The 26,782-nt window shown below is 35.4% G+C and overlaps 4 protein-coding genes across 8 annotated transcripts; all 4 read left to right on the top strand.

The window, feature by feature from the left end:
• The first annotated feature begins 763 nt into the window (after positions 1-763).
• LOC117915845 (acyl-coenzyme A thioesterase 13) lies at positions 764-2,869 on the top strand. Its single transcript, XM_034831564.1, has 3 exons — positions 764-984; positions 1,534-1,674; positions 2,476-2,869. The coding sequence occupies exons 1-3, from the start codon at positions 793-795 to the stop codon at positions 2,617-2,619; spliced, it is 477 nt and encodes a 158-aa protein (XP_034687455.1). The 5' UTR covers positions 764-792; the 3' UTR covers positions 2,620-2,869.
• A 1,435-nt stretch (positions 2,870-4,304) lies between these two features.
• Positions 4,305-9,316, top strand: LOC117916535 (probable anion transporter 4, chloroplastic). Of its 3 annotated transcripts, none has more exons than XM_034832619.1 (10): positions 4,305-4,803; positions 5,378-5,604; positions 5,737-6,103; positions 6,328-6,372; positions 6,482-6,628; positions 7,730-7,867; positions 7,961-7,994; positions 8,392-8,571; positions 8,702-8,725; positions 8,990-9,316. In XM_034832619.1, exons 1-8 carry the CDS (start codon positions 4,360-4,362, stop codon positions 8,565-8,567), a joined length of 1,578 nt encoding a protein of 525 aa, XP_034688510.1. In that variant the 5' UTR covers positions 4,305-4,359; the 3' UTR covers positions 8,568-8,571; positions 8,702-8,725; positions 8,990-9,316. The 3 variants fall into 3 exon arrangements, with proteins under 3 accessions (XP_034688510.1, XP_034688509.1, XP_034688508.1); XM_034832618.1 differs by having other exon boundaries at positions 8,706-8,725; XM_034832617.1 differs by having other exon boundaries at positions 8,392-8,466; positions 8,621-8,725.
• Positions 9,317-9,502: 186 nt separating this feature from the next.
• Positions 9,503-12,513, top strand: LOC117916536 (calmodulin-binding receptor-like cytoplasmic kinase 2). Of its 2 annotated transcripts, none has more exons than XM_034832620.1 (6): positions 9,503-10,214; positions 10,455-10,678; positions 10,837-11,005; positions 11,321-11,404; positions 11,543-11,841; positions 12,103-12,513. In XM_034832620.1, the coding sequence occupies exons 1-6, from the start codon at positions 9,953-9,955 to the stop codon at positions 12,427-12,429; spliced, it is 1,365 nt and encodes a 454-aa protein (XP_034688511.1). In that variant the 5' UTR covers positions 9,503-9,952; the 3' UTR covers positions 12,430-12,513. The 2 variants fall into 2 exon arrangements, with proteins under 2 accessions (XP_034688511.1, XP_034688512.1); XM_034832621.1 differs by having other exon boundaries at positions 10,864-11,005.
• Positions 12,514-13,938: 1,425 nt separating this feature from the next.
• On the top strand, positions 13,939-26,641 carry LOC117916194 (alpha-glucan phosphorylase, H isozyme). 2 transcript variants are annotated; one of them, XR_004651532.1, is made up of 17 exons: positions 13,939-14,333; positions 15,724-15,970; positions 16,689-16,868; positions 17,371-17,547; positions 17,631-17,716; positions 20,104-20,293; positions 20,565-20,657; positions 21,669-21,850; positions 21,967-22,084; positions 22,172-22,300; positions 22,769-22,987; positions 23,097-23,300; positions 23,837-23,995; positions 24,984-25,247; positions 25,404-25,594; positions 25,987-26,174; positions 26,274-26,349. XR_004651532.1 is itself a non-coding variant. In XM_034832101.1 (16 exons), exons 2-16 carry the CDS (start codon positions 15,758-15,760, stop codon positions 26,398-26,400), a joined length of 2,532 nt encoding a protein of 843 aa, XP_034687992.1. In that variant the 5' UTR covers positions 13,942-14,333; positions 15,724-15,757; the 3' UTR covers positions 26,401-26,641. The 2 variants fall into 2 exon arrangements, 1 of the variants encoding a protein (XP_034687992.1); XM_034832101.1 differs by lacking the exon at positions 25,987-26,174 and having other exon boundaries at positions 13,942-14,333; positions 26,274-26,641.
• Positions 26,642-26,782: the final 141 nt, after the last annotated feature.

The following is a 26,782-nucleotide window of genomic DNA, read 5'->3' on the forward strand; positions in this document are numbered from 1 at the left end:
TGTTTACCCATAATGGTACTATTGTTTCAAGAAGATCATCTATCAATCAAATAATAGAATATACACCTTCAAATTATTTGGAAATATTTACAATTCATGATACAAAACATGAAGTGACTCAAATTTATGATCCAATATATTAAGGAATCATGTAGACTATTATTGATTAATAGCAACTAAACAATATTATACGAAGATAACATAACATGTATTACAGAGATAAAAATATTTATAATAGCAACGATCAAACTAAACATATTTCATCAAAATTCTTATATACACATAAACTTTAGAAAAGTGATAAAATCGATATTCAATGAAAAAAAATTAATAATAATTTAATAGACTTATTCACAAATGTTTTCCCTCATAACATTTAAGAATTTCCTACATACAATTATAATGCAATGATTCAAAGAATTCCAAACCAAATTACTTAATAAAGCATATTCAAGTCTCCTTGAGAAAGAATAAATTAATAAAAATCTTACTATATTGTATTCCTTTTTCTTTCGAAAGAATATTATACTATTTTTTTTTCTTAAAAATGACATTAGGCAATGGGATTTTAGGTTTTCCAAAATGGATAGTTTCCATTTCATTTTATTTTCCTTTATAACCCGTTTTATATTATTATTATTAAAATTGCTATTAATTGAAAATCCGACGGTGTACATAATACCAAAGGAGTTGGTTCACTGAAGGCACATGAGAAGGCAGCACACCTTACAACTCCCCTCTTAACACAGTATAATTGTAGACCGTCTGCAGAACATGGAGAAATGAGCTCAAATGGGGAAAACAATAGAGCTCTTGAAATTAACCGTCGATGAATCGCGAATCGTCTCGCAGCTCAACGTTCCCCCTCACCGACCCAACCTCGAATCCAGTTTCTACGAAGAATTTTCCATCAGAGGTATCCGAGTCGACCGAGTGGAACCCGGTCTAATCACCTGTACCTTCAAGGTTCCTGCTCGACTCATCGTAAGGATTCTCCATCTCTCACTTGTTATTCTTTAAGCGGACACCACGTAATCTATGTTCATGTGTGAAATTTAGTTCCATTTGAGTCGGATTTGAGAGCCTAGTGCTATGTTTGGTTCCTGAGAAAATTAATGTAGGAAAAGAAAAGAAAAGAAGCTGAAATTTTTGAATCCTACTTGGGATATAAGGAACAATAGTGTCCCCATACAACTAATTTGGCTTTGTTGAGGTGATTAAAAATATTTATTTTATTTTCCCCAAAATTTTCCCGGTAACTAAACGGAGAGTAAATTTTGTTGAAATTCATTTCTTTTGAGGGGAATCAGAGAGCTTGATTGGCTTCAATTTGAAACAAAGAAGGTTGTGAAAAACCGAATAAACCGTACGCACAAGTTGTTAAGCCCGATTTGGTTATGCAATTAACAAGTTATGTAGACTAAATCATTCAAGATGGTTTCTAGGAAATTATGTCGAGAAAATGGAAGATTTTGGTTATATTTGTGATTAGAATCTTCTAGATCCTAATTCATTTTTTAATGGTATTTGCAGGATAGGAATGGATATTTGTCTTCGGGTGCAATTGCGACCCTAGTTGATGAAATTGGTGCTGCTCTGCTGTTTGTTGTGGGCTCCCCCATGGATGTTTCAGTGGACATGTCAATCTCTTATCTTTCAAATGCCAAGGCCGAAGTAAGCAATTCATCAGTCACTTAGAACCTAATCGTGTTTTCTTGTGGTTGTTTTAATGGCTAAACATTGGGTGTGACTTTGTAGCTAAGCATATCCAGGGTATGTTTGTCAAAGTTTTCAAACACATTATTGAAAAACAGTTTTTTTGGCTTATACATTTATGTACACTACAAAAATTTCCGTAGTTCGATTCATATTTTTGAATTGTTACTCATCATCAAATTTGTTCTGAAAACACATCAAATTAGTTCTAAACCAACCTAATTTCAAAACAAATTCTCAAAAAAAACTATTTTTTTGTCAAAAGTTTGGCAAGCATGTTTTCTAAGTTAAAAAAAATATTTTCAAGAAAGACCTAAATATTCGAGTTTTAGTCTGTATGATCCTTCCACAGGCTCCTGTGAATGTCCCTTTGATGGTGAGATCATTTGCAAAACTCATAGAATTATACCGGAATATCAGATTAAAGCAGCAAATGCTTCTCTATTTTCTGGCATTCCATTGACTTTATTTCATGTGAATTCATTGTTGGATTAATCCCACATTGCTCTTGAAATTCTGTCTAAGTCGTGCCTATATGACCCACTTCCTGATGAATTCACAAGTATTTTCTTGGGTCATTATGGTTTTTCAAAACCATTTCAGTGGATAGCACTAGGTTCTGTACACCCTTTATCACAGAATGACTTGTAAAGATTTTAACGATTGGGGTTCGGTCATTGTATTTGAGTGTTCTAGTTTCATAAGGACGACATGAGTACCTTGACAATAGCTCATTTCTCTAAATGGAAAAACTGGCAGGATGAGTTGGAGATTACCTCGAAATTATTAGGACAAAAAGGAGGTTATTTTGGAACACTTGTGCTTCTCAAGAACAAAGCAACTGGAGAAATAGTTGCCGAAGGTCGGCATTCACTGTTCAAGAAACATGCTAGCAAACTCTAATCTTTTTTCATTCCTCTTTGTTTGGTGAATTTGAATTGGAGCAGCAACAGGAAACTATGGTCTCAGGGAGCCACAGATGTATGTTGTTGCTATTTTATTGTGATCTTGTATCTTTCATGGAGGATTAAGCTCAATACTACTAGGATATGTAAACACTTTACTAGATATTGTTTGGTAATTCTGGAAAATGAAGCAAGATTTGATCTTCATATTACTTCACTATTAAATAAATGTGGCTTCTTCGCAGAAACTTTGAGTTGGCCTGTGATTGATTGGTCATGTGCTTATGTTGGGAAATTGAAATCAAAATCATTCCTATTTGATTTTTGTCCATCTAATGGATTCAAAGATTCAAAATTTTTGCTTATTGCTTTTGAGCAAGAGATTTATAATTATGTATGTAGGGAGGGTTTTGATATTCAAATTCATGTTCAAAGTTTACCAACTTCTAACCAATCTCAAGCACTTCGAGTTGGGATTAATCGTTTCAAATCCTCATATCAGCATTGTTTCTTTCTGCATAGAAAACAAAATAGAGGTTGTGTACATTCCTCAAATCAGTAAAATTTCAATTGGGCCACATTTTTTTTCTTAGAGAGACATTTTTCAAAATTTCTAGCAAAAAAAAGTAAAATTTTGGCTGAATTGAAAATTTATTGATTTAATAATGAGATTTTGTCCTTTGAAAAGGAATAGCACTAATGCAAGAACTTGAATGCTTAATCTTGGGTTGAAAGCACTTCTACTTGGTTTTGAAGAGCTTCAGGTGTGTTCTTGATAAATTTTGAATAAATGCGACACTTGAAAAGTTCAAGTAATATTTACCATGTTTAAGTCTTTAATTTTTTTCTTTAAGAAAACTTAATAATTACTTTTTTCAATTACCAAATTTATATACAGGCTTTGTAAAAAAACGTGTTTACAGCCCCTATCCGATGTGGGATGTAAAAAACACTCCCTATGTAGACACGTGTGGGATCGACTTTGATACCATTTTGTAATGACCCGCTCCTAATCGTATAGATATTGTTCCTTTTGAACCCAAAGGCACCCTCACAGCTTTAAAATGCGTTTATATAATTAAGAGCAATCCATATTTATGTAGCACCAGAAACTTTCCCGTATCCGATGTGGGATGTCACATAAAGTATGCCTATATTTAATCTGTAAATAAATAAATAAAGCATATATTATTTTTTTTAAATTTAATGTTTATTTAAAATAAAAATTATATTGTATTCCAATATTTATTATTAAAAAATATGAAATTTCTCTTATGTTTAATAATATTCATAATTAAAATATTTAAAAATTTATAAATAAAAAATGTTTATATATATTTATTATTTAATCAAACAAATAATTTTTATAACAGTATTATTTTACAACATATTTTATAAATATTTTTTAATTCTTTTTTAAACATAAATTTAATTTTTAAATAAAAAAATATTTTATAACTATAAGAAAATAAATATGGTTAAATTCACTTATCTTATACAAGTAATTTGACAAAATTTTAAATTAATAAGGACTAAATATATTGAGTCTAAAGTTTAAAAGAAAAGAGTGAAATTAACCTAAAATACATATCGTCAACCAAAATGCCGAAATGGCATTAACTTATCCTTAAAATCACCGCATTAGTACACCCATAAATTTCCGCACTATAATATTTTATTACAGAGTCCTGGAGTCAGTTGAGGCTGGTTCATCCCTCTCGCTTTCTTCGGTCACACCATGAACTCACCGCTCATGTTTGGTAAGTCCATTCGCTTCTCCTCCCTTCCAACTTCTCAAAACCCTAAATTTCCAACCCACGATTCTTCCAAAATTCTGTTTCCTTTTCGTTTGATCGAGTCAACCAAGCAAAATAGCTTCAGGATCGTTTCTTCTGCCACTTCTCTGAGGCTTCGACTTCGGTATGACTCTGTTGAGCGCGGACTGCGAGCTAGGGTTTCTTCGGATGGCCGTGATTCCTTTACCGGCGGTGAGTTGCAGGAGGAAAAGGAACTGCAGGCGCCGAGTTTCGTTGAGTTCATCACTTCCGAGAGGGTCAAAGTGGTAGCGATGCTTGCTCTTGCTTTGGCTCTCTGTAATGCCGATCGAGTTGTCATGTCTGTGGCGATCGTGCCTTTGTCGCTTTCGCACGGATGGAGCCGATCGTTTGGCGGCGTTGTTCAGGTGTTTCTTTCTCTCTATGAATAGGAACAGTTTGGCCGGCATTTTGGAGGTTCATTTCAGTGATTTTAGAAGCAAAATTTTCTATGGTTTTTGCTCAAGGAAGAAAAAAGAGAAGCAAGGAAAGTAGTTGAAAATGCTATCCAAACATTAATTATCAAATTTTGAATTCCTTTGGCAGACATATTGTAATGCACTCTGTTCCAATTGAAAATTTGCTTGACAAGGGATTTGATTTGTTGTTTAGAGATTGGTTTCATAATTTCTCTGACATTAAGGGACTTTAAGTCTAACTCCAGTAGCATTGTGTTGGAATACAAGCGTGGTTAGGCTATGATTCAAACTTTCTAGGACATTGCTATGATGCATTTCTTTAAAATTCTTGCTACTGCGTGGATGTAGCTTATTTATTCTGCTTGAATGTTCAATTCGCATATCACTCGGGCTGCTAGTGAAGTGTTCTGATTATAGACACTTTGTTAAGCTTATGAAAATAATTGCTATTTTAGAAATTATTTATGCTATGAAAATATTGGCTTTTTTGTATCTCTGATTCATTAATAGCGACTAATGGCAGTCATCTTTCCTATGGGGATACTTGATTTCGCCAATAGCTGGAGGGGCTCTAGTGGACTATTATGGTGGAAAGGTAGTCATGGCATGGGGTGTGGCTCTATGGTCACTAGCTACCTTTCTCACTCCATGGGCTGCAGAAACCTCAATTTGGGCTCTACTCACTATGCGGGCTTTGCTTGGAGTTGCTGAAGGGGTGGCTCTTCCTTGCATGAACAACATGGTAGCAAGGTACCAATTACCAAAGTTGTAGAAAATTGTTGTTTGATGTATGATAGATCCGCGATTTACATCATATCATGGTCACAGTGTTGTTCTTGTGTTAAAAGATGTTGAAGAAACTTTTTGAACTTTTTCTTTTAGATGGTTTCCTCAAACAGAACGATCCAGGGCTGTTGGAATTGCAATGGCTGGATTTCAGCTTGGCAGTGCAATTGGGCTTACACTTGCTCCAATCCTCATGTCACAGGGTGGTATATTTGGACCATTTGTAATATTTGGATTGTCTGGTTTTCTGTGGGTTTTGGTATGGATATCTGCTACGTCTAGTACTCCTAATCAAAACCCTCAAATATCAAAATCTGAGTTGGATTACATACTCAACAATGGACAGAAGTCCTTCAGGGTGGAGAATCAAGCTAAGAGGACCAAAGTGATCCCTCCCTTCAGACGCTTGCTTTCTAAACCACCAACATGGTCCCTAATTGTTGCAAATGCCATGCACAGCTGGGTATTGCATACTTATCTCCCTCTAGTTTATTCTAGAATTGCGCTAATAGTAATCTGAATTAATAAATACCACAGTTTGAATGCTCCATTCCTTTAGTATGATCAAGGGCAGTAGAAAGCTGAAATTACCTTAATTAATAATAAAGTATTAAATTAATTGGGCAGAAAAATTGTTACATAAATTACATGTATCTATGTTAAATCATCTTTTAATCTTTTGCTCAGGGATTCTTTGTTATTCTTTCATGGATGCCCATTTACTTTAACACGGTAAGGCCCAATTACTTTGCCATGAAACACACATTTTTGTTGTACTATTACTGTCTACATGAGCTTAATCTTTTTATAAGAAATCACAAATGCTGCTTTTCTGCTGCAGATACATCGTGTTGACCTCACACAAGCAGCCTGGTTCAGTGCTGTTCCATGGAGTATGATGGCAATTGTAGGATACTTTGGTGGCGCTTGGTCAGATATTTTGATACAGAGGGGCTTAAGTGTCACTATGACTCGCAAAATCATGCAGGTTTGCCATTTGTGTATATTGTCAGTTTTAATCTGGAGTTGGAAAACCCACTTTATACATGTTGCATCTTCCACATGATTTTCTTCTGTTTTTTGGACAAAGAAAAACCCATGGATAAATCCCATCTACTAGTTTTGACAAATTAATGGGACCATTGAAAAACATTAACATGTAGATCATACACACATTACACGTCCTGTAATTCTGGGCAAACAAATAAAGCATACTAAAAGAAGGAATGGTGTTAAGGTTGATTGGTCTTTTGAGATTACCTTATGTTTATCAACTAAAGATAGTATCTTATAGATGTGAATTTCTATCAAACTAAAGTCTCTTATTAAAGAAAAGCTTCCTGTATATCCTTTTTTGTTTTGTATAAAATCGATTGGGCAGTCTTGGTTCATGAAATGGACAGTGTAATATCAGTGTCTTGCTTGCTTGGTAATATTGTGTAACATGTCTGTGAAAAGAGAGAAAAGGGAGAATACCTAATTTTTGTTATGGAAAAACTGTTAATAATACACATTGGACTTGAGTATATATATACATGTTAGTGGGGCCCACAATACAATAAGGAAAGAAAAGGAAAAGTAAATAACTGAAATAACTGTACACTATCTAACAATGTCGTTTGAATTTTCTTCTTTTGTATTCCTTCCTTTTTAATTTTTTTTTCAATTTTTGAAATAACCTGGGAACTAAGTCACTAAAACTTAATTATATACCTCTTCGTGCTCAACCCTTTTCCAGCTTTTTACTTTCTTCTTTTATATTTCTTCCCTTTTAATTTTTCTTCCTTTTTTTTTTTCAATTTTTGAAATAACCTGGGAACTAAGTCACTAAAACTTAATTATATACCTCTTCGTGCTCAACCCTTTTCCAGCTTTTTACTTTCTTCTTTTATATTTCTTCCTTTTTAATTTTTCTTTTTTTTTTTTTTCAATTTTTGAAATAACCTGGGAACTAAGTCACTAAAACTTAATTATATACCTCTTCATGCTCAACCTTTTTCCAGCTTTTTACTACCCTTGTTCTAATCCTGAATTCCTTACTGCTAATTGAGTCTATTTATTAAGCAATAAATCTGCTGCTTCTCTGCAGTCAATTGGATTCGTTGGTCCTGGAATTGCTCTTATTGGTCTAACTGCAGCAAAAAGCCCATTAATTGCATCTGCTTGGCTTACTCTAGCCGTTGGGCTTAAATCATTCAGTCACTCTGGTTTTCTTGTGAACCTTCAGGTTGGCATACCCACAAAACCCTGAGTTAAATCAGAACCTAGTAGAGATTTTTCACTTTCTTCTAACATTTTTCTTATTCTTTTGTGTTTTCAGGAGATTGCACCACAGTATGCTGGTGTTCTACATGGTACCTTTATTATCTATTTCATCATAAATCTACTGTATTTAATTTGAGTCATTAATTTAAATATCATTTCTTCTGATTGCCTTACTTCTAGAGCTACATTATGGCAGCCCAGTTATTTGATTAAAAAATGAAAAAAGGAAAAACCTTTCTGTGTGACAAGTATGATAACGTATTTGGCATTATCTAGTCTTTCAGTGAATTCAACCTCCTTATTTTGCACTCTGGAAGTAGTTCCTACAAGCCTTGCTTTTTGTGCTCTGCATTATTTTAGTAGTTTCCTGCTAAACAATCTTATATATCCTTAGTATACGGCTGTTCTTATTTCCAGAACCCTACTGAAACCATCAGACAATGACTAGTAATTTCCAACTTGCTAAATTTGTATTCGTGCTGACAGGATTGTCAAATACGGCTGGAACATTTGCTGCCATTGTAGGAACAATTGGAGCTGGTTTCTTTGTTGAACTTGTGGGTTCTTTCCAAGGATTTCTGTTACTCACATCATTCCTGTATATTCTTTCTGCTATTTTCTTTGACATCTTTGCTACTGGAGAAAGAGTCAATTTTGATTGAATTGGTTAGTATCATCTACTCCCTTTTTTTATGTTAATAGCTTTCTATTGTGGGTTCTTTCCAAGGATTTCTGTTACTCACATCATTCCTGTATATTCTTTCTGCTCTTTTCTTTGACATCTTTGCTACTGGAGAAAGAATCAATTTTGATCGAACTGGTTAGTATCATCTACTCCCCCCCTTTTTTTTTATGTTAATAGCTGTCTATTTGGATCGAGGGTTATAATGTAATAATATGCTGCAAATACATATGATCATAGTTTGTGCAGAATTACATAATTAACTGTACATGATCATTAATGTTGCTTGCGTCATATGGGAACTGGCCTCTCTCTCTCTCTCTCTCATTCTCTTATTTCACTCAAGCAATCAGATGCAGCCTTTCACTTCCTAATGAACCGTGTTATTCTTTTGTGCAACAGTTCCCTGAACAAGATTCCAAGGTTGTGTGCTACATACCGCCAGTTGATGATGGATTATAGGCACTCAACCGTTCTGATTAATGCAGTCTGGTTGAAGAGCTGAAACTAATTTTGGGTATTTAGAGCTTCCATCCCCAATACAATAAGGATTGCCCTTCTTTTTTCCTCCCTTTGTGGAAAGCACAAAAGTGTTCATGTGTTTTGGTGCTTCACAGTTTTTGACTCAAACCCAACATGCAAGATCTTGTTAAGTTTTAGTAAGGGTCTGCTTCTTATCCTGGAACCAGCTCTATTCTTATGAAGATGCTTGGCAGTGGTACATGACAACCACCCCCTCTCTCATCATGGAAAAATTGCTCTTCTTTTATCACGGAACTGTATCGATTTAATCTGGTAGAACTGCAGTTCTGGTCGTTTTCTAAATTGGTCTCCAGTTTCGGCTTTGGATCCTCTCCTTGCACCATAAAACTTACAGAACAGTCCTAGAAAATGCTCTCTTGAGGCAGAAAAAAAAAAAAAAAAAAAAAAAACCTCACTCCTGTATTTTTTTCAAGGTGCTCGATTGATCCGTTGAATTTTTCAAGGTGCATCATCTTTCCAAATAACTCAGAAGAAAGGAACAAAATAAGTTAAATAATTATTATAATAATAATAATAATAGTAATGACTTAAGAAGAATTAGTGATGGCCGGCAACCGAGTTCTGGTGGATTTGCACAGCGTAACTGGTCAAGGCCCGAAGTTTCTGGAGATAATAATACAAAATGTTTCCTTGGTCGTTGACTGGTTATTTAAATCGTAATCATCCTCAAAGGAATTGCCTCTCATTCCATCAGGTTATTGAATTGGTCTCCTTCTCACTCCAATAAATAATACAGTTAGAAACAACAAACACGATATAGCGTTGAACTTCATTCAAGTATGCATCAAGCCTGGCCACCAAAAGGGCCACAAGCCTCTGCAAATGAAGAAGACGCCAAGTCCACATCTCAGCCGGCCAAACCAAAGGAAACATGAAGCATCTATCTCCGAGATGGAGCGACCATCAACGCCACATAAGTACCATCAGAAGAATCAGTCTGCCTTGAACTATATCAAAGCTGCAGCCAAGAAATTGGCAGGAGTTTTCTCAACCTTGGCTTTTCTCACCCGCCCAACGAAGACTAAGGGAGCTCCTGCCACACCTGATGGCAGCAGAAACTATGGCCAACCTCCTGGGATTTCCTGTAAGTTCACGAATCCAAACTGATTAGTTGAAAAATATAGGGTGCTGATTCATGGGGCCTCCCAAGATCCTAACATCATTCTGTACAGAAGTCATAGCATCTATAGAATCTAACTTATCTAAGGATATTCATTTTGATTTTTCTTTAGATTTCAGGAAATTTCTCTTTGCAACATATGCATATGTGTATGCACTAATGAAATTTGTCTTTGAATTCCTGTATTTATGGATATTTCTACAGGCAGTAACAATAAGAGATCATCAAGGTTCAAGTACTCTGACTCCTATGGCTCTTCCGATGCTGCAAGTGGGCAGCTGGTTACAGAGAATTTCTCCATTGAAGAGATCAACAAAGCAACCCAAAATTTCTCCCCGGCAAATAAAATTGGAGAAGGCGGGTTTGGAACGGTGTATAAAGGGAGGCTCGGGAATGGATCCCTCGTTGCTATAAAGCGTGCAAAGAAGGTAAACAATTTTGTATCAAAAGTCTGCAGAAGTTACATACTGTTAAGCCTATGATTTTACACTTCAATGGGGCACAGAAGTAAGCAAAAGTGGTATTAGAAATATAGATGCAGAACGATTTAAATTGGTATGCATGACAGTTTCTAATGTTGTAGCAGAACATGTATGACAAGCGCTTATCACAGGAGTTCAAGAATGAAATCCTTACTTTGTCGAAGATTGAGCATCTGAATTTGGTGAAGTTATTGGGATATCTGGAGCATAAAGATGAAAGGATTATCATAATTGAATATATTGGCAATGGAACACTAAGGGAACATCTGGATGGTAAGTCAGGTGACAGTTAATACGTTGAAATCCAAAAAATGAAAGTAATTAAGAGTAGAAACTATGTAATAAACTAGGAATAAGCACATGAAAAAGCACCCAGATCGTCAATTTTCACAATAGACAGATCTCAGAGTTTGTCATTGAGATTTAGTCCAGCATCAGGACCCGGTCCTCTGGATGGTTTGGCTAGTTTAAAGAACTCCATTTCAGAAGCTTTTTCTTGGTTCTTGTAGTAGATGATCCCTAGAACAGTCTCTAAAGTTCAGCAGATGGTGCAAGTCAGCTTAATAAGATTGATGATATGTGAACCAGGTACTCAAGGGCTTGAAATTGCAGAGCGTCTGGACATTGCAATTGATGTAGCTCATGCAGTTGCATATCTACACATGTACACAGGTGTTCGCCTCTATTCGCAATTCAATTTAAAGTCATTTCTCCTAATAATTTCCATAGTCCATAGCATGATTCTTTCTGAGCCCATTTCAGATAATAGATCATTTGGAGTATACTGAATTTAGCTGATTGTAATAACAGATACTCCCATAATCCATAGAGACATCAAAGCATCAAACATCCTTATCACAGAGAAACTACGTGCCAAAGTAGCAGACTTCGGGTTTGCCCGGTTGGCAGCAGAGGATCCAGGTGCCACTCACATTTCAACTCAGATCAAAGGAACAGCAGGCTATTTGGACCCGGAATACCTCAGGACATATCAACTTACTGAGAAGAGCGATGTTTACTCCTTTGGCGTGTTGCTTGTAGAAATGGTGACAGGAAGACACCCCATTGAATCAAAGAGACCGCTCAGTGAGAGAGTGACCACAAGATGGGTAAGTATTCCAAGACTCCCAAAAGGGCCAAACAAGAAGAATACTAACTCACTCAAATTTCCCTCTCCTGCAACCAAAAATCTTGATTCTTTGTAAATAATTAAGGTTGAGTACATTCAAGAGTACTAGCATCAAGCATTGTTCTACTGTTGCATACTAGGCACATAACCAGTTACCCTCTTCATCTGCCTCTATACACAAGGAGATATTCGAAAACAATAGTTCTTTGATTATTAACATAATTTCTTTTTTTCTATGCAGGCAATGGAGAAACTGAAAGAAGGGGATGCAGTACTTGCTATGGATCCAAAACTGCGAAGGAATCCAGCATCAAACGAGGCAGTTGAGAGAGTCCTTAAACTCGCTCGCCAATGCCTTGCTCCTCTCAGACAATCAAGACCCTCCATGAGGAAATGTGCTGAAGTTTTGTGGGGAATCCGAAAGGATTTCAGAGAGAAAGCTTTCTCTTATTCTCCTTGTCCTAGCTCTCACCGTTCTGATAATTTTCTCAATAAAGACGCGAGAAAGAATCGTCACCATGCTTTCGGCCTAGAAGATTGTGACAGCTACAAATTTGTTTCTGCATGAGTGTTTGATTATGACATTTGTCCATATCCTTATTAATGTATAAATCTCAAATTTATATATAATTTATATAATTTTTTGGGTGCATGTAAATATTGTCCGCTTTGGACTCAAAAGGCCCTCACGGCTTTAAAACGCGTCTACTTGGTTAAGAGGAGCCTCTACATATAAAGTGTCAGGAACATTCTCCCCTATCCGCTGTGGGACATCACAGCTTCAATTACAACCACGGTCTGTTCTCCAGATCAGATTCTTGCATTTTCTTCTTGTAGTTTAACCCATCTCAGGAGCCTGAATTCAAGTTCAAATAAGCATGAGATTGAGATCTAAAGTTGGAGAGAGAGAAGAGAAAGTGATTGAATTCTTGGTCATCCTGGATGTTCTTCCACTTTTATGTAGAAGTGTTAAGAGCAGGAAGTAGAGTCTGGGATTTTTTGGAAGAAATAACACTATCATCACAAGAGGGTCACAATGAAGATGCCAAACTCTTTCCCTGCTATGTTTGGTTGCTGAGAAAATGATGGAAAAGGGAGAAGGAGAACCAATCATTTGGATGCTACATCTTGATTAAATAAGGAAACAGAAACAGCTTCAATTATTGGGCTTAATGAAATTATGTTAGGCATTCAGCACATGACAACCCTTACTAAAAACCGGTTGCAGCTGACACCATTCCAATTCTACAAGCATGCATCAACCTTTATCTAGTGCTGCATCGTAGATGTAAAACCACATGGAACCATTGTGGTTGCCATGGCTTGTCCCATCTCATCTTCATATGGCGTGTCCACATTTTTGGTAGCTAAGCCATTGAAAGCACGTAATAAAATCTGGGTATATGATAAAATCTTGATTATTAGATATATGATAAAATCTAAATTGTTGTACAAATATACGGTATAAAGATACATAAGATGAGACTAAGGAATGATTGGACTGAGTTGCACAGGCATGAGTTGCACACGTGGAGTCAGCTCATTGACAGTATCTTTTCCATATTTATAGTCGAGTCATTTTAAAAATAGCTTTACATGTTTTCAAAAATAAAATTCCATTTGATAATTCAAATATGAAACTCGTTTTTAATCATTTCTCACAACAATTTTTAAAAACTAAAAAACACTTCATATTTATTTTAAAATTTAACTTATTAAAAAAAACTTGAAAAACTGCTTTCAATTGAGAATTTATTAAATATATTTTTGAAATTAATAAACAGTTTTAACAACAGCATCCAAACAGGTTCACAGGATCCAATCCATTCAGGATAGTTTAAAAATAGAAGTAGAACTAACTAGACTGCTTTTGATATTTTGATTAAAATAATATAGAAACAAAAAGAGTTTCTAGATTTACGGCAATGGACGGCTGCATTTCACTGGAGTGACATCCACTTAACCTCATCGCGATCCTATGTCCGTGATCCGTAAACTGAGGTGCTCTCTCACTCTCGTGCCTTGAGCTTTTAATTAAATACGTCCACGTGTCGTCCGCCTCAGAAATATCAAAGCATGGCTTCCGAATACCAAAAAGCGCCATACTCTCTCTTCCTCTCCCATGCTCTCTGATTACTACTCTTCCGTCTTCTTCTTCATTCTCCGATATTTTCCTCCAGACACGCCAAATCCATTTTTTTTTCTCCACCTTTTTACCCATTGCCCTAGCGCTCCGCATATTCATATTCCCTTTTCCTCTACAAATATCTTCTCTCTCGCTGTTTCCTTCTGCCTCTGAGATTTTTATTTCCATTTTTTTTTTTGTTTTTTCCGCAACTTGCTCCATTCAAAGCGCTGTCTCTCTGTGAATAAAGAGTCCGGAGATTTTTACGATTTTGAATTTTCTTAGCATGATTGGGGCAGCTTTGAGCTTCTCAATCTGAGCATCGGAGCTAAGGCGTTTTCGCTCAAGTAATTTTTCTCCTCTATGTAGTGTTCAAATTTACTTGTGTATGTATATATAATTCTCTTGTTTCGATTGTCGAGATTTGGTACCGGTGTTGTGTTACTGCTTAGTTGAGGATTGGTTTCTCGGTTTTTTTTTTTTTTTTTTTAAAAAAAAAAAGTCTGTTTGGTTGCTGAGAAATGGTGGAAATGAAAAGGAAATAGAATTTCTAATCCTTGTTTTTTTTTAAAAAAAATTAATTTATTTTTTGGTTTCTGAAAAATAGAAGTGAGAAGTTGGCCGAGCAGTTGACTTGTGCTCATTTGACTGGAGGTTTTAGTTGAAATTTGAATTCCCTCCGTGTAGTGTTGCGTTTACCCTTTTTTTTCATCATTTTCCCTTATGAATGTAGAATAGATTTTCTAATGGTTTGGTTTTAATTTCCGTTTGGTTGCTGAGAGAAATGGAGGAAATGTAAAGGAAATAGAATTATGAACCAGAAAAATAGAAGATGAGATGCTGATTGAACCGAATAGTTGAATTAGGCTTTGTGGTGTTAAGATTTTAGTAAATAGTTGAATTCACAATTTCAGTTTATTTTCCTTTGGTTCATTATCTTAGCAACCAAAGTTGAGCTGAAGATATTCTATAGTTTAAAAACTGCTTTTTACTTGAGAACCTGTATATTTTCCTTTTGATTTCTGCAGAGTTTTTCCCTTTTTTTTTTGTTTCCCTGTTTCTCATGGATTCCATTGTTGCAACTTACTTTTTATTGAAAGGATGGTGCAATAATTCAGAGACTTTAAATTACAATTTTAGTTCCTGTAAAAAGGAAAAAAAAAAAAAGAAAAAAAAAAGGGCTATTGTTGCCATAAAATGGTACTAATACTTAGATTCCATTTGACCATGATTTTAGAAGGGCTTTTAGCCTAAAAAGTGTTTTTGAAAAAAAAAATTAGGTTTTTGACAAAATTTAAGAAATACTTTTAAAAATCTGAAAAATTACTAAAATCACAGTAGTGTTGAAAAATCTCTTGTAATGTTTTCTAAAGAAAAACTTGATAGGTGATGTTTAAAAAACACTTCAACTAAAAACATTTTGAATAGAAACAAGCCACTCTAAATTTTGAACCGTCTATAATTGGAAATTATGATTGGATTTCTTCTATAACTATCCGAGGAAATTGAATTATTTTCTCTTTGATTTGATTAATTTGGAATATTTGAGCATGCTTTTTTTCTATGTTCTACTTTTGGAACTGTTTTCCTATCAAAATAAACAGCCAGCCACTATTTAATAAAATTCTATTTATACACCTATAATTACCCCCAAAAAAGGGAAAAGAAATAAAAAGATTCACTTTTGTATCTTTGCATTTGCTATTTGATGGTGATCTTTTGTCTTCTGTCCTTCAGAGTATTTCCTAGAAGTTGGTGAAAAAAATTGGTCATGGCAACTAAGAAAGCTAATAATGGTAGTGCTGCGCCTGGCATCCCTGCTGAAATTCCGGCTATTGCTCACCCCTTGGCTGAAGAACCTGCTGAGATTGCATCTAATATCAATTACCATGTGCAATACAGTCCTCATTTTTCTCCTTTCAAGTTTGAGCCAGAGCAAGCTTATTATGCAACAGCTGAGAGTGTCCGCGATCGTCTGATACAAGTAAGACATGTTAGATCTGGAAGTTAAGGAATTAAAAGGACACATTCAGGAATTTGTACTTTATTGATGCTTTTCAAGTTTGGCATAGTTTGAAATAATGCTATTTTATTCATAAAATTGGGGTAGGGAAGTGATGTCATTATTTTACATCTGCAATTTTATTCATTTTTCTAAATATTGATATCTTGTAGATGTATTTTAGATTGGAATGTTTCTGCTAAAATTCCATACGAACTAAATGTAAAATGAGTGATTTGGTCCCTCCCTGGTGAAGAAAAATACGTTGCTTACTAACTTCAGCCTTGTTAATCACTTAATCCTCTTCAGATATGGAATATTGTAGATCTGGTTTTCACCATGATTTTTTTACGTTATTTTCTTAAAAAGATATATAACGAAATTGAAGTATGCTTGTGAGGCTTAAATGCTTAATTTCTGATATTAATGAGATATAATATAGTGAAGGAAATGTTGATTTAAAGCTTTCCGCTGCACAAAAAGGAAATAACAACTTAAATTTTTCCATAGAACTAAACATTGGGATATGTGTAATCAAATTCACTCATGAAAAGATTTTAATTAACTGTGCTTTTTTTTTTACTTTGTACAATGAATCTTAGCTCTGAGATTATGGATAAATTAGGTTGTTTTCTCTTTCTTATTCACAAAATGCAGCTGGATTAATGATGCCTCTGCTAATGTGTTGATCACTTTGCAGCAATGGAATGATACATATGTTCACTATCACAAGACTGATCCAAAGCAAACATACTACTTATCCATGGAGTATCTTCAAGGGCGTGCCTTGACCAATGCAATTGGAAACCTTAACATCCAAGATGCATATGCTGATGCTTTAAATAAGCTGGGGCATGGACTTGAGGAAATTGCTGAGCAGGTTGCCCCATCTCTTACAATTTTTTATATATAAAACTTTGTTTTTCAAAGATTTTGTCCATGTTATCATGTCAAGACACTGTATCATTGAGATCCTTAATTTTTTAATCATTTCACCATTTATTAGATTTGCCTTTTTTCTTGATTACATGTGTTAAGTTATAGATAATTATAGGCTGCAAAAGCTTGTGGAAGTCTGTAGCAGTTATTGAAGAGTATAGCTATGACATGCAAGATGTAGGTTCAGTTGAATATCATATCAACAATAGTCCATGTAATTAAACTTTATTTTGCTTTGTGGGCAGTTGTTGTCAATAATCAACAAGTCTTCATCTCAACTTTCTGTCCTACAATATGAATCTAGGTCCACCATTTCAATTTCCAGTTCTGAACAAAATGCTGTAGTCTGCATTCTTCGATTTTAGTTTCTTTGAAATAATGATATCTCTGCGTTTGGTCTCAACTTTTGAACTTTGATGATTATAAGAAATGATATCTTATAGGAAAAAGATGCGGCACTAGGAAATGGTGGACTGGGAAGGCTTGCTTCATGCTTCCTTGACTCCATGGCAACATTAAATTTGCCTGCGTGGGGATATGGTTTGAGATACAGATATGGGCTGTTCAAGCAAAGGATCACGAAGGAGGGCCAAGAAGAAATTGCCGAAGATTGGCTTGAGGTTTGATTTCATCTCAAATCTGTGTCTAAAATTGTTTATTTTATGAGGTTCTCATGATGTGTAATTATGGTGGTTTTATGCAGAAGTTCAGTCCTTGGGAAGTTGTCAGGCATGATGTTGTATTTCCTGTCAGATTCTTTGGTCACGTTGCAGTCAGTCCCTCTGGATCGTAAGTGTAGTTTCAAGGCTTAGTTTGTCTTTGAACCAATTTAGTTCAAGAATGTTGTGTTATCACTTATGAGGGACCATCATAGTTGTTAAAAACTTACAATACAGTGATACAATGGAATTTTTATGGAAATTGCTATATTTTGCAATCCGTATCTTATCTTAAAGTCTACAGTACATATACGATACACGATATGGTATGTGATATAATGATACAACGATATATACATCTTCAACTATTTTTTATTATTTAAAAAAAAAATCAAATTCTAATTTTTTTTTTGTTAAAAGAATATATTATATTAATTGTTTAAAAATTATTAAAAGATTAAATCATAAAAGGAGAAATAGTTAAAATAATTTTATATGAGAACTACATTCTTGTTGTCAAATGTTATATATATGCCTTTATATATCAATCAACAACACATAAATGCATATGTACAGTTAGAATTTGGAACTAAAAATCACAACTAAAAATTCAAGAAGTTTATTTTTGTAGATTATGTGATGAATCTATACATTGAAGTCATATCTTGTTAATTTGAACTTTTCAAAATTCTAATATTCAATGTTGTTTTTTTTTTTTTTTTTTTTTGATAGGTAAATGAGAATTGTATTAAAAGAAAGAAAGCATACACGTCATATACGAAGAAAAAATGACAAAAAGGCGCGAAGACACAAAAACTCGTTACCGCACCCTATTGTGAGCCTACCCAATCCACAGAGTCTAACAATGATAAAGATCCACCCTCAATGCACAATCCAACCCAATCCCAAAATAGATACAAAAAAGAATTTTTAATTGTTTGATCCATGCTTTCAAAGTTGTCAAAAGCCCTCTTATTTCTCTCCCGCCATAAAGCCTAAAACATACACAACAGAGTAGTTTTCCAAACATTCTTCCTCTTTTTACCCACAAAAAATCCATGCCAACTCAGAAGGACCTCTCTAACTGAACGACTCAACACCTATTGAATGCCAGAAAGTGCAAAGATCAACTGCCATAACAAACGAGCTTTTGAACAATGGATGAGAATATGGTCGCTAGTTTCTTCTTCTTCCTTACACAAGTAACATCTATTAGAAATCCTCCAACCCCTCTTTTTGAGTTGATCCAAAGTCAAAATCTTGGCCCAAGTTGCTTCCCAAGCAAAGAAGCTAATTCTCAAGGGCACCCAAAAATTCCAAACAATACCATGGGGGAACGGTTCCACTCTCCTATCGGCCAAGGAGGAGTAAAAGGACTTAACAGAGAAAGCATCATCCTTTGTAGGCAATCATACCATGGCATCATTGGTCTCCACAGACAAGGGGTGTGCTGACAATCTTCCCAAAAAGGCTTGCACCTCCTTTAGCTCCCAACCATGCAGTTGCCTCGTAAACCTAGGACTCCAATCACCATCCTCCCAAAGGTCACTCACCCAAGCATCTTTAAAGGAGACTATGGAATAAAGCTCAGGAAAGGACTCCCTCAAGGATGAATCCCCACACCACTTGTCCTTCTAGAACTTCACCCTATTTCCAAACCCAACTGTAAACCCAGTTCTTGTTTTGAACATCTCCCATTTGCCTCTAATAGCCTTCCACACCCCCACACCATGTCCTTCCCTAACAACTTTAGAACACCAACCCCCCTCAACTTGCCCATACTTGCCCACAATCATCCGTTTCCAAAGAGGGTCCCTTTCACTTGCAAATCTCCAAGACCACTTGCCTAAGAGAGCCTCATTGAGGAAGGTTAAATCTCTGATACCCAAGCCTTCTTGTTGTTTGTCCAACCAAACAATAGCCCATCTCACCAAGTGTGGCTTTTGTTCTAAAGCACCTCCTCTCCACAAAAAGTCTCTTTGAATCTTCTCTAGTCTAGCGGCTACTCTCCTTGGAATGACAAAGAGAGACATAAAGTAAATAGACATACTGGACAAAGTGCTCTTCACCAGGGTCAACCTTCCACCTTTTGAAAGATACTGCCTCTTCCACAATGCTAATCTTTTTTGAAATCTCTCTTCCACCCCTTCCCAAATCCTAGAGGACTTGGTATAATATTCAATGTTTTCATATGATATAATATAGTTTAACTCTTTAAATCTTACTATTCTTCATAAAATTGGTTATATATTAGTCTATATATCATGCTTTCAAAATATATGCACAGATATACAATTTTTTTTTCTTTTTCACCATATAAAAAACCGATGATACATGATACGATACAATACACAATATAGAAAAATAGAAAAAAGATACACAATACATCTTATGAGTTAACAACTATGGGGACCATTAATAGCTTTCAGAGGCTTTCTTATCTTAAAGTCTTAATCTAATCTAGATCAACATTTGCACATTCATTATGTGATTCTTCCTGCTTTTAATGTATTGCAGCCGTAAATGGATTGGGGGAGAGGTCATGAAGGCTCTAGCCTATGATGTGCCAATTCCAGGATACAAAACCAAAAACACTATAAGCCTTCGTCTCTGGGAAGCAAAAGCTGGTGCTGAGGATTTTAACTTATTTCAGTTTAATGATGGACAATATGAAGTTGCTGCACAGCTTCATTCTCGAGCTCAGCAGGTTGGTTATTCATTGCCCCCCTGTGAAAGGAGGGTGCATCAAGCATTTATTCATTGTCCTCTTTATGAAGTTTAATGTTTTGTGCTAGTGTAGGCCCTTTCCCTCTCCCTCATTCTGTTTGAGATGTTGGTGTCCTCTAGCATATGAATTCATTTTACTCTCTAAGCTAATGATTATTTGATGAGCTTTTTTTATTTAATCATTTATCATCAAATTCATGTATTTCAGTTGTTTTCCTGAAGCATACTGACAATGTATTGACATTTTTCAGATTTGTGCTGTTCTATATCCTGGAGATGCTACAGAAAGTGGAAAGCTTTTGCGACTAATGCAACAATTTTTCCTATGCAGTGCCTCACTTCAGGTTGGTTCCTTTTCTTCTTTGTGACCTTGATCCGTTATTATTATGTTTATGATTTCTATTGTTTTTCTCAATAGGAGTTTGTTGACTTTGCATCCTACACATCCTCATGTTATCCATGCATTTCAGGATGGATTTGTACTACTTTGAGATTCAAATTAATTATCTTCTAGAAAAAATACTTCTTACTATCCTACACTTTTATTTATTATATTCATGCACCTGGGTGGTGGTGATATGGTTGGCCAAAATTGCAAATGGACAGAGGACTTGCATTCCTGCATAATCATGCCCACATTGCTTATGGCAAGTATCAACCATTACATCTGTTTAGGATGAGAGTGCCCTTCCCTAAATACTTTAGTGTGCCTTAGCTTCATCCTTCTTGTATTTTCTCCTCTTATTTATATTATTACTTTTCATGTGCCTATCAAAAAAAAAGAGTGCCGTTCTTCCTATGGTCTCTCCATTCTATTCAAATATTTTAAACATGCAATTAAACCATGTACCATATCATCATATTTCTTTTATTTGGCCCCAACATACAATAAAATAAACAACATTTGCCCATCAGAGTTCCATTGAATGGGAGAGAGCACCAGACCTTGATTGGCTCATGTAATTGACTCACAAGATGGTTTCCATTGAAATTTTGTATGTGGGACTCTTGTAGTGCTCTGTTTATGATGGTAGGGCCTATACTCAAGCCCTGTACAATACCCCCAAAATAGAAACAAGAGCTCATCAAGCTCCAAAGACACTTCTTTAAACATAATCTGAGGTTTTGGTGCTTTTATAAAGGTATACCCTATATGCTTAAACCCTGTTTCAGGTATTAGTTAAAGCAGATGTTCATGCTCACGTTACACTAGGTCTTCGTCTTAAGGACAATTTCTGTGCATCCATGGAAGATTCAGTGCATTATCAATCCCTAGGTTATAATGATGGCATTTGCAGCTATTAGTTTCCATTCCAAATTTTGTGAATCATCTCTAATCTTGGTAAGAGTTACAGGACATTATTTTCAGATTCAAGGAGAGGAAAGATGGGGGCTCATGGCAATGGTCTGAATTTCCCAGTAAGGTAGCAGTGCAGTTGAATGATACACATCCTACTCTTGCAATTCCAGAATTGATGCGATTACTGATGGATGACGAAGGACTTGCATGGGATGAAGCTTGGGATGTGACATCAAGGTTCACTATGTTTTTTGTTTGATAGAACACTCGCTCATGGGTTTTCCAGCATGACCTTCTTTGTCTGTTGCTTTTTCTTTTGTTAATACAACTTTATGGCAAAAATATTGAATCAGAACAATTGCCTATACAAATCACACTGTCCTTCCTGAAGCACTTGAGAAATGGTCACAAGTTGTAATGTGGAAGCTTCTTCCACGCCATATGGAAATCATAGAAGAAATTGATAAGCGGGTAAACTGGCTACCCATTTCTTATTTCTCCTATGTCTGCATATGTTATTTTAAATTATTTGATTGCTGAACCACGGACTTTTTGCAGTTCATCACTATGATACGCTCCAGTCGAACTGATCTTGAGAGTAAAATTCCCAATATGTGTATCTTAGATAATAATCCCCAAAAGCCAGTGGTGCGGATGGCAAATCTGTGTGTGGTATCTGCACATTCGGTAAGAGGTTTATTTTTTGGAGAACTAAAAATGCACATACTCTTTTAAGCTTTCCCCAAAATCAAATCTTAGATGGTTTCAAGAAAGCTAAATAGCTCTCACATGATAAACATAAACCATTTTCTCATTCCAGTTCTGATAGCATGGCTATAGTAGGCAAATGATTGCTTAAAAGTTATCATTTGTGAGGACATCTCCACTGTAAATATGGACCTATTTAATTGTTATTAAGCTTTTTCCCTAGTTTCAATTACAAGTTGATCATAGTAACAAAACTGCATATGTATTGTCTCAGATTTGGCCAAATGGGTCTTGCTGTCATGACTTAATTACACTATTTAAAACCATATATGCATTGTTTCAATCATCCTTTCTTCCTTTAATTTCTCTCTTCCTCTCCTCTCTCTGTCTCCATTTTTTTTGCATGTACAAATTTGAAAAGCAACTTTCTCGACCACCCTTGTGCAGGTAAATGGTGTTGCTCAGTTACACAGTGATATTTTAAAAGCTGAGTTATTTGCAGACTATGTCTCTATATGGCCCACCAAGTTCCAGAATAAAACCAATGGCATTACCCCTCGCCGGTGGCTCCGGTTTTGCAGTCCTGAGCTTAGTAACATAATAAGCAAATGGTTAAAAACTGATGAATGGGTTACCAACCTTGACAAACTTGCAAATCTACGGAAAGTACGTATAAAGCTAACTTCTTAAACATATGTAGTTATCATTTTCCTCAAAGTAAATGCTTCCTGTTATTGTAATAATATCAATTCAATACTAATCCCTTCTCCAATAGTTTTCCGACAATGAAGAATTCCAGGCTGAATGGGCATCTGCAAAGATGGCTAACAAGCAGCGTTTGGCACAGTACATACTGCAAGTAACAGGTGAAAGCATTGACCCAAATAGTTTATTTGACATACAAGTCAAGCGCATCCACGAATATAAGAGACAGCTGCTAAATATTCTGGGTGCAATCTATAGGTACAAGAAGTTAAAGGTACTCTTCCAACAGTGTCTATTGTTTTGCAGTAGTCATGCTCACAAAAAGTTGGATGTCATTTTGATTAGTTTGTTCCTGATTACAATGAATACCAAGAAAAATATGTAGTCAAATAGTGAATTTACTGTCAGTATTGCTATTATCTGTCTCTGTTTATTCCCAACTTCCCTAGTTTCTGTCATTTTGTATGATCCCACAACTTTATGCTATCCATCTTCTTTTCTAGTTCACTGACTTTAGGATTGCAATTCTTGTTCTGGAATTAAAAGAACAGGGAAAAAAAAATAAGCTTATTTAACTCCTTCTGTTCATGGCTATTACCCAGACACTTTGGGGTGCCAGATGCCATCATAGGCGTTTGATATGATCCAAACTGTATTTTGAGTAAAATAAAGTTCAGTACAGATTTTGTAGAAGCATTTAGTTCAAAAGTACTTCAATGTTGAACTTCAGAGAAATATTTCACTAGATGTATTTTAAGCACAGCTGTAATTGATTTTTTTTTTTTCAAAAAAAAAATATGATCATGGCAGGAGATGAGCCCTGAAGAACGAAAGAATACAACACCACGCACGATCATGATTGGAGGAAAAGCATTCGCTACATACACCAATGCTAAAAGGATAGTCAAGCTGGTGAATGATGTTGGTGCTGTTGTCAACACTGATCCTGAAGTCAATGAGTATTTGAAGGTAAAATATCTTTAATTAACTTTCCAGATGATGCAATATAATTTTGTTTGCTCGCACTTGTGTGGCCACAATTACAGTTGAAATGTCTAATGAGTAAGTTTGCCGTTTTCTTGATATTTCATCCTTTTCAACATTGTGTGGTTTTCCTACCAATAGAAGAACATGGAAATTTTTCCATTCAATTCTTTTTGTACATCCATCTGTAATTCTTCAATTCTTCGTGGTTTACCTTCTACTAATAACTTTGGGAATCCCATATAGATTATGACCTGAATCAGATCGATTCTTTTTTGAATCTCTATACGTGCAATTCCCTCGACACCAGAGGATATTCTTATATTTTTTGACATATTTTAAATCCATATTTTTGATCTTCTTGTAGACCCTTGGATAATTTGGTTGTGCAAACCAACGAATGATGACTTGGTTGTACCAAGCTGAAACCCAGTGGATTTATTTTTTGTCCCATACTCCCCCACTACTATACATATTATGACACGTAATATCTGTGGACTTCTTTTTATATATCCATCCGGTTTTTTTTAAACACCTGATAGAGTTTTCTACGACATATTTTTCATATAAGGCTGTATCTTTCAATACAATAGTTATATGACAAGTGGTCTTTTACAGAGTTGTTAAGACTGTTATGGTATCCAACTGCTCAGTTATTTATTTTGATGTTGATGTCTTCTTCAATAGACGCATTTCTATCATAAAAATTTTAATTTGTTTTTTTTTTTTTTTCACTTCTTAGCATGTGGCTATTGGCATGTTTTTTTCATTAAGACATTTGTAATGAATTGACTACAAATTTCAATAGTAGTATTTTGATAAACTGAGACATTTAGACTAAAATAAAAGTTTTGAGTTTCCTTTATTCTATTATATTTCAGAGTGGCTTTTAAGCTTTATTATTCAGCAATCTTTTTTTTTTTTAGTATATGCTACACTTGCTGATGCATCCATAACTGTAAAAAAATTTCAGGTTGTTTTTGTTCCAAATTATAATGTGTCTGTGGCAGAGGTGCTTATTCCAGGAAGTGAGTTGTCACAGCACATCAGCACAGCTGGCATGGAAGCCAGTGGGACAAGCAACATGAAATTTGCACTCAACGGTTGCCTCATAATAGGAACATTGGATGGGGCTAACGTGGAAATCAGGGAGGAAATCGGGGAGGAGAACTTTTTTCTCTTTGGTGCCACAGCAGATGAAGTCCCTAAGTTGCGCAAGAAAAGAGAGGCTGGACTGGTAAAACTGTGATATCCTTATGTTCAGATTTTTTGTTTTTATTTTGAAACATTGTTACCAATGCTGCCTTTTTTGTCCTAAAATATTTTGGTGTACGTACTAGTGATTCACCATTTTCATTCTGGTCTGACATTACTCCTTGCTGATCCCCTACAGTTCAAGCCAGATCCCCGGTTTGAAGAGGCCATGCAATTCATAAGAACTGGAGCATTTGGAAGCTATGATTACAATCCACTCCTCGAGTCTCTGGAGGGAAATTCTGGTTATGGTCGTGGCGATTACTTTCTTGTTGGTCACGACTTCCCTGGCTACATGGATGCTCAGGCAAGAGTGGATGAAGCCTACAAGTAAGAAACTAACGCTCTCCTAATCTTTAAATATAACAACGTTCTGTACATCAGATTTTACTTCATATTAAAATGAAGCAAGGAAAGGAAAGCTATAAAGTCTTAGAGTGCGTTTGGTAGTGATTCTAGGAAATGTTTTTAACCTTTTTAACATTTGAAAATTTTTATTTTTCATGTATTAAAAATGTCAAAAACGCTTCTTACAATTACTATCAAACACACACTTAATATAGGTATATCCTTAAGATTGATATCTAGAAAAACTTCAGTAGATAAAGAATATCTCCTATATGATCCAAAACACCTAGAAAAACTCAAGCAGATGAAAAAATATTTCCTATACGATCCAAAATTGCACTTTCTTCAAAGAACTTCACAAGAGTTGACCTCAGAACTGGCTTAGGGGCTCTTCAAACATTAGTATTGGACCTGGGTTGCGCTTCAATCAAAATGACCAGATGCATGTAAGCTTGGATAGAAGCTTTTGAATATGGAGCACTAATGATAAAAGCTTGGCCTGAGCTTTGACCATGTTTGGTCAAATGAAGCTAAATGCCTAAGTCAGGAGTCCTTCTCAGAGGTTCTTTTTATGCCCCTAGCTGAAGGCAATGACCTTGCAATATCGTGTTTCTCAACTTCAACATTTGTTCAGAATTTCTAAAACATATTTTGCCTGCAGGGATAGGAAAAGATGGCTAAAGATGTCTATATTGAGCACTGCTGGGAGTGGCAAATTCAGCAGTGATCGAACCATAGCTCAATACGCCAAGGAAATTTGGAACATAGAGGAGTGTCCAGTTCCGTAACTCTTTCCCAGCACCTCTTCAATGCCGCATTTCTACGATCACCCATCTTTTATATAATAATGTTACATATATCACACATTCCAATAAGAAAGTTCGGGGGAAAAGGAAGGCTGACACTGCTTGATAATTTCCACCATCATCCTGTCTGGTTATTATTTTATTAAACGCGTGACTTCCTTATTTGCTTCTTCTTCTTTTATATTAACATTATTATTCTAAAATACAAGTTTTTTGAACAGCACTAGTAGCCTAATCCATTTTATTATTTATATACTTGTTTTTAATTAAATAATATTCAAAATTTGTAAATAAAAATATTAAAATTCTGGGATATACGCTGGCGTTTAAGGTTAGCTTTGGATGATTTTTATTGATGGACCCG

The sequence above is a fragment of the Vitis riparia genome, chromosome 6 (assembly GCF_004353265.1).
Source record: "Vitis riparia cultivar Riparia Gloire de Montpellier isolate 1030 chromosome 6, EGFV_Vit.rip_1.0, whole genome shotgun sequence".
Taxonomy (NCBI): Eukaryota; Viridiplantae; Streptophyta; class Magnoliopsida; order Vitales; family Vitaceae; genus Vitis; species Vitis riparia.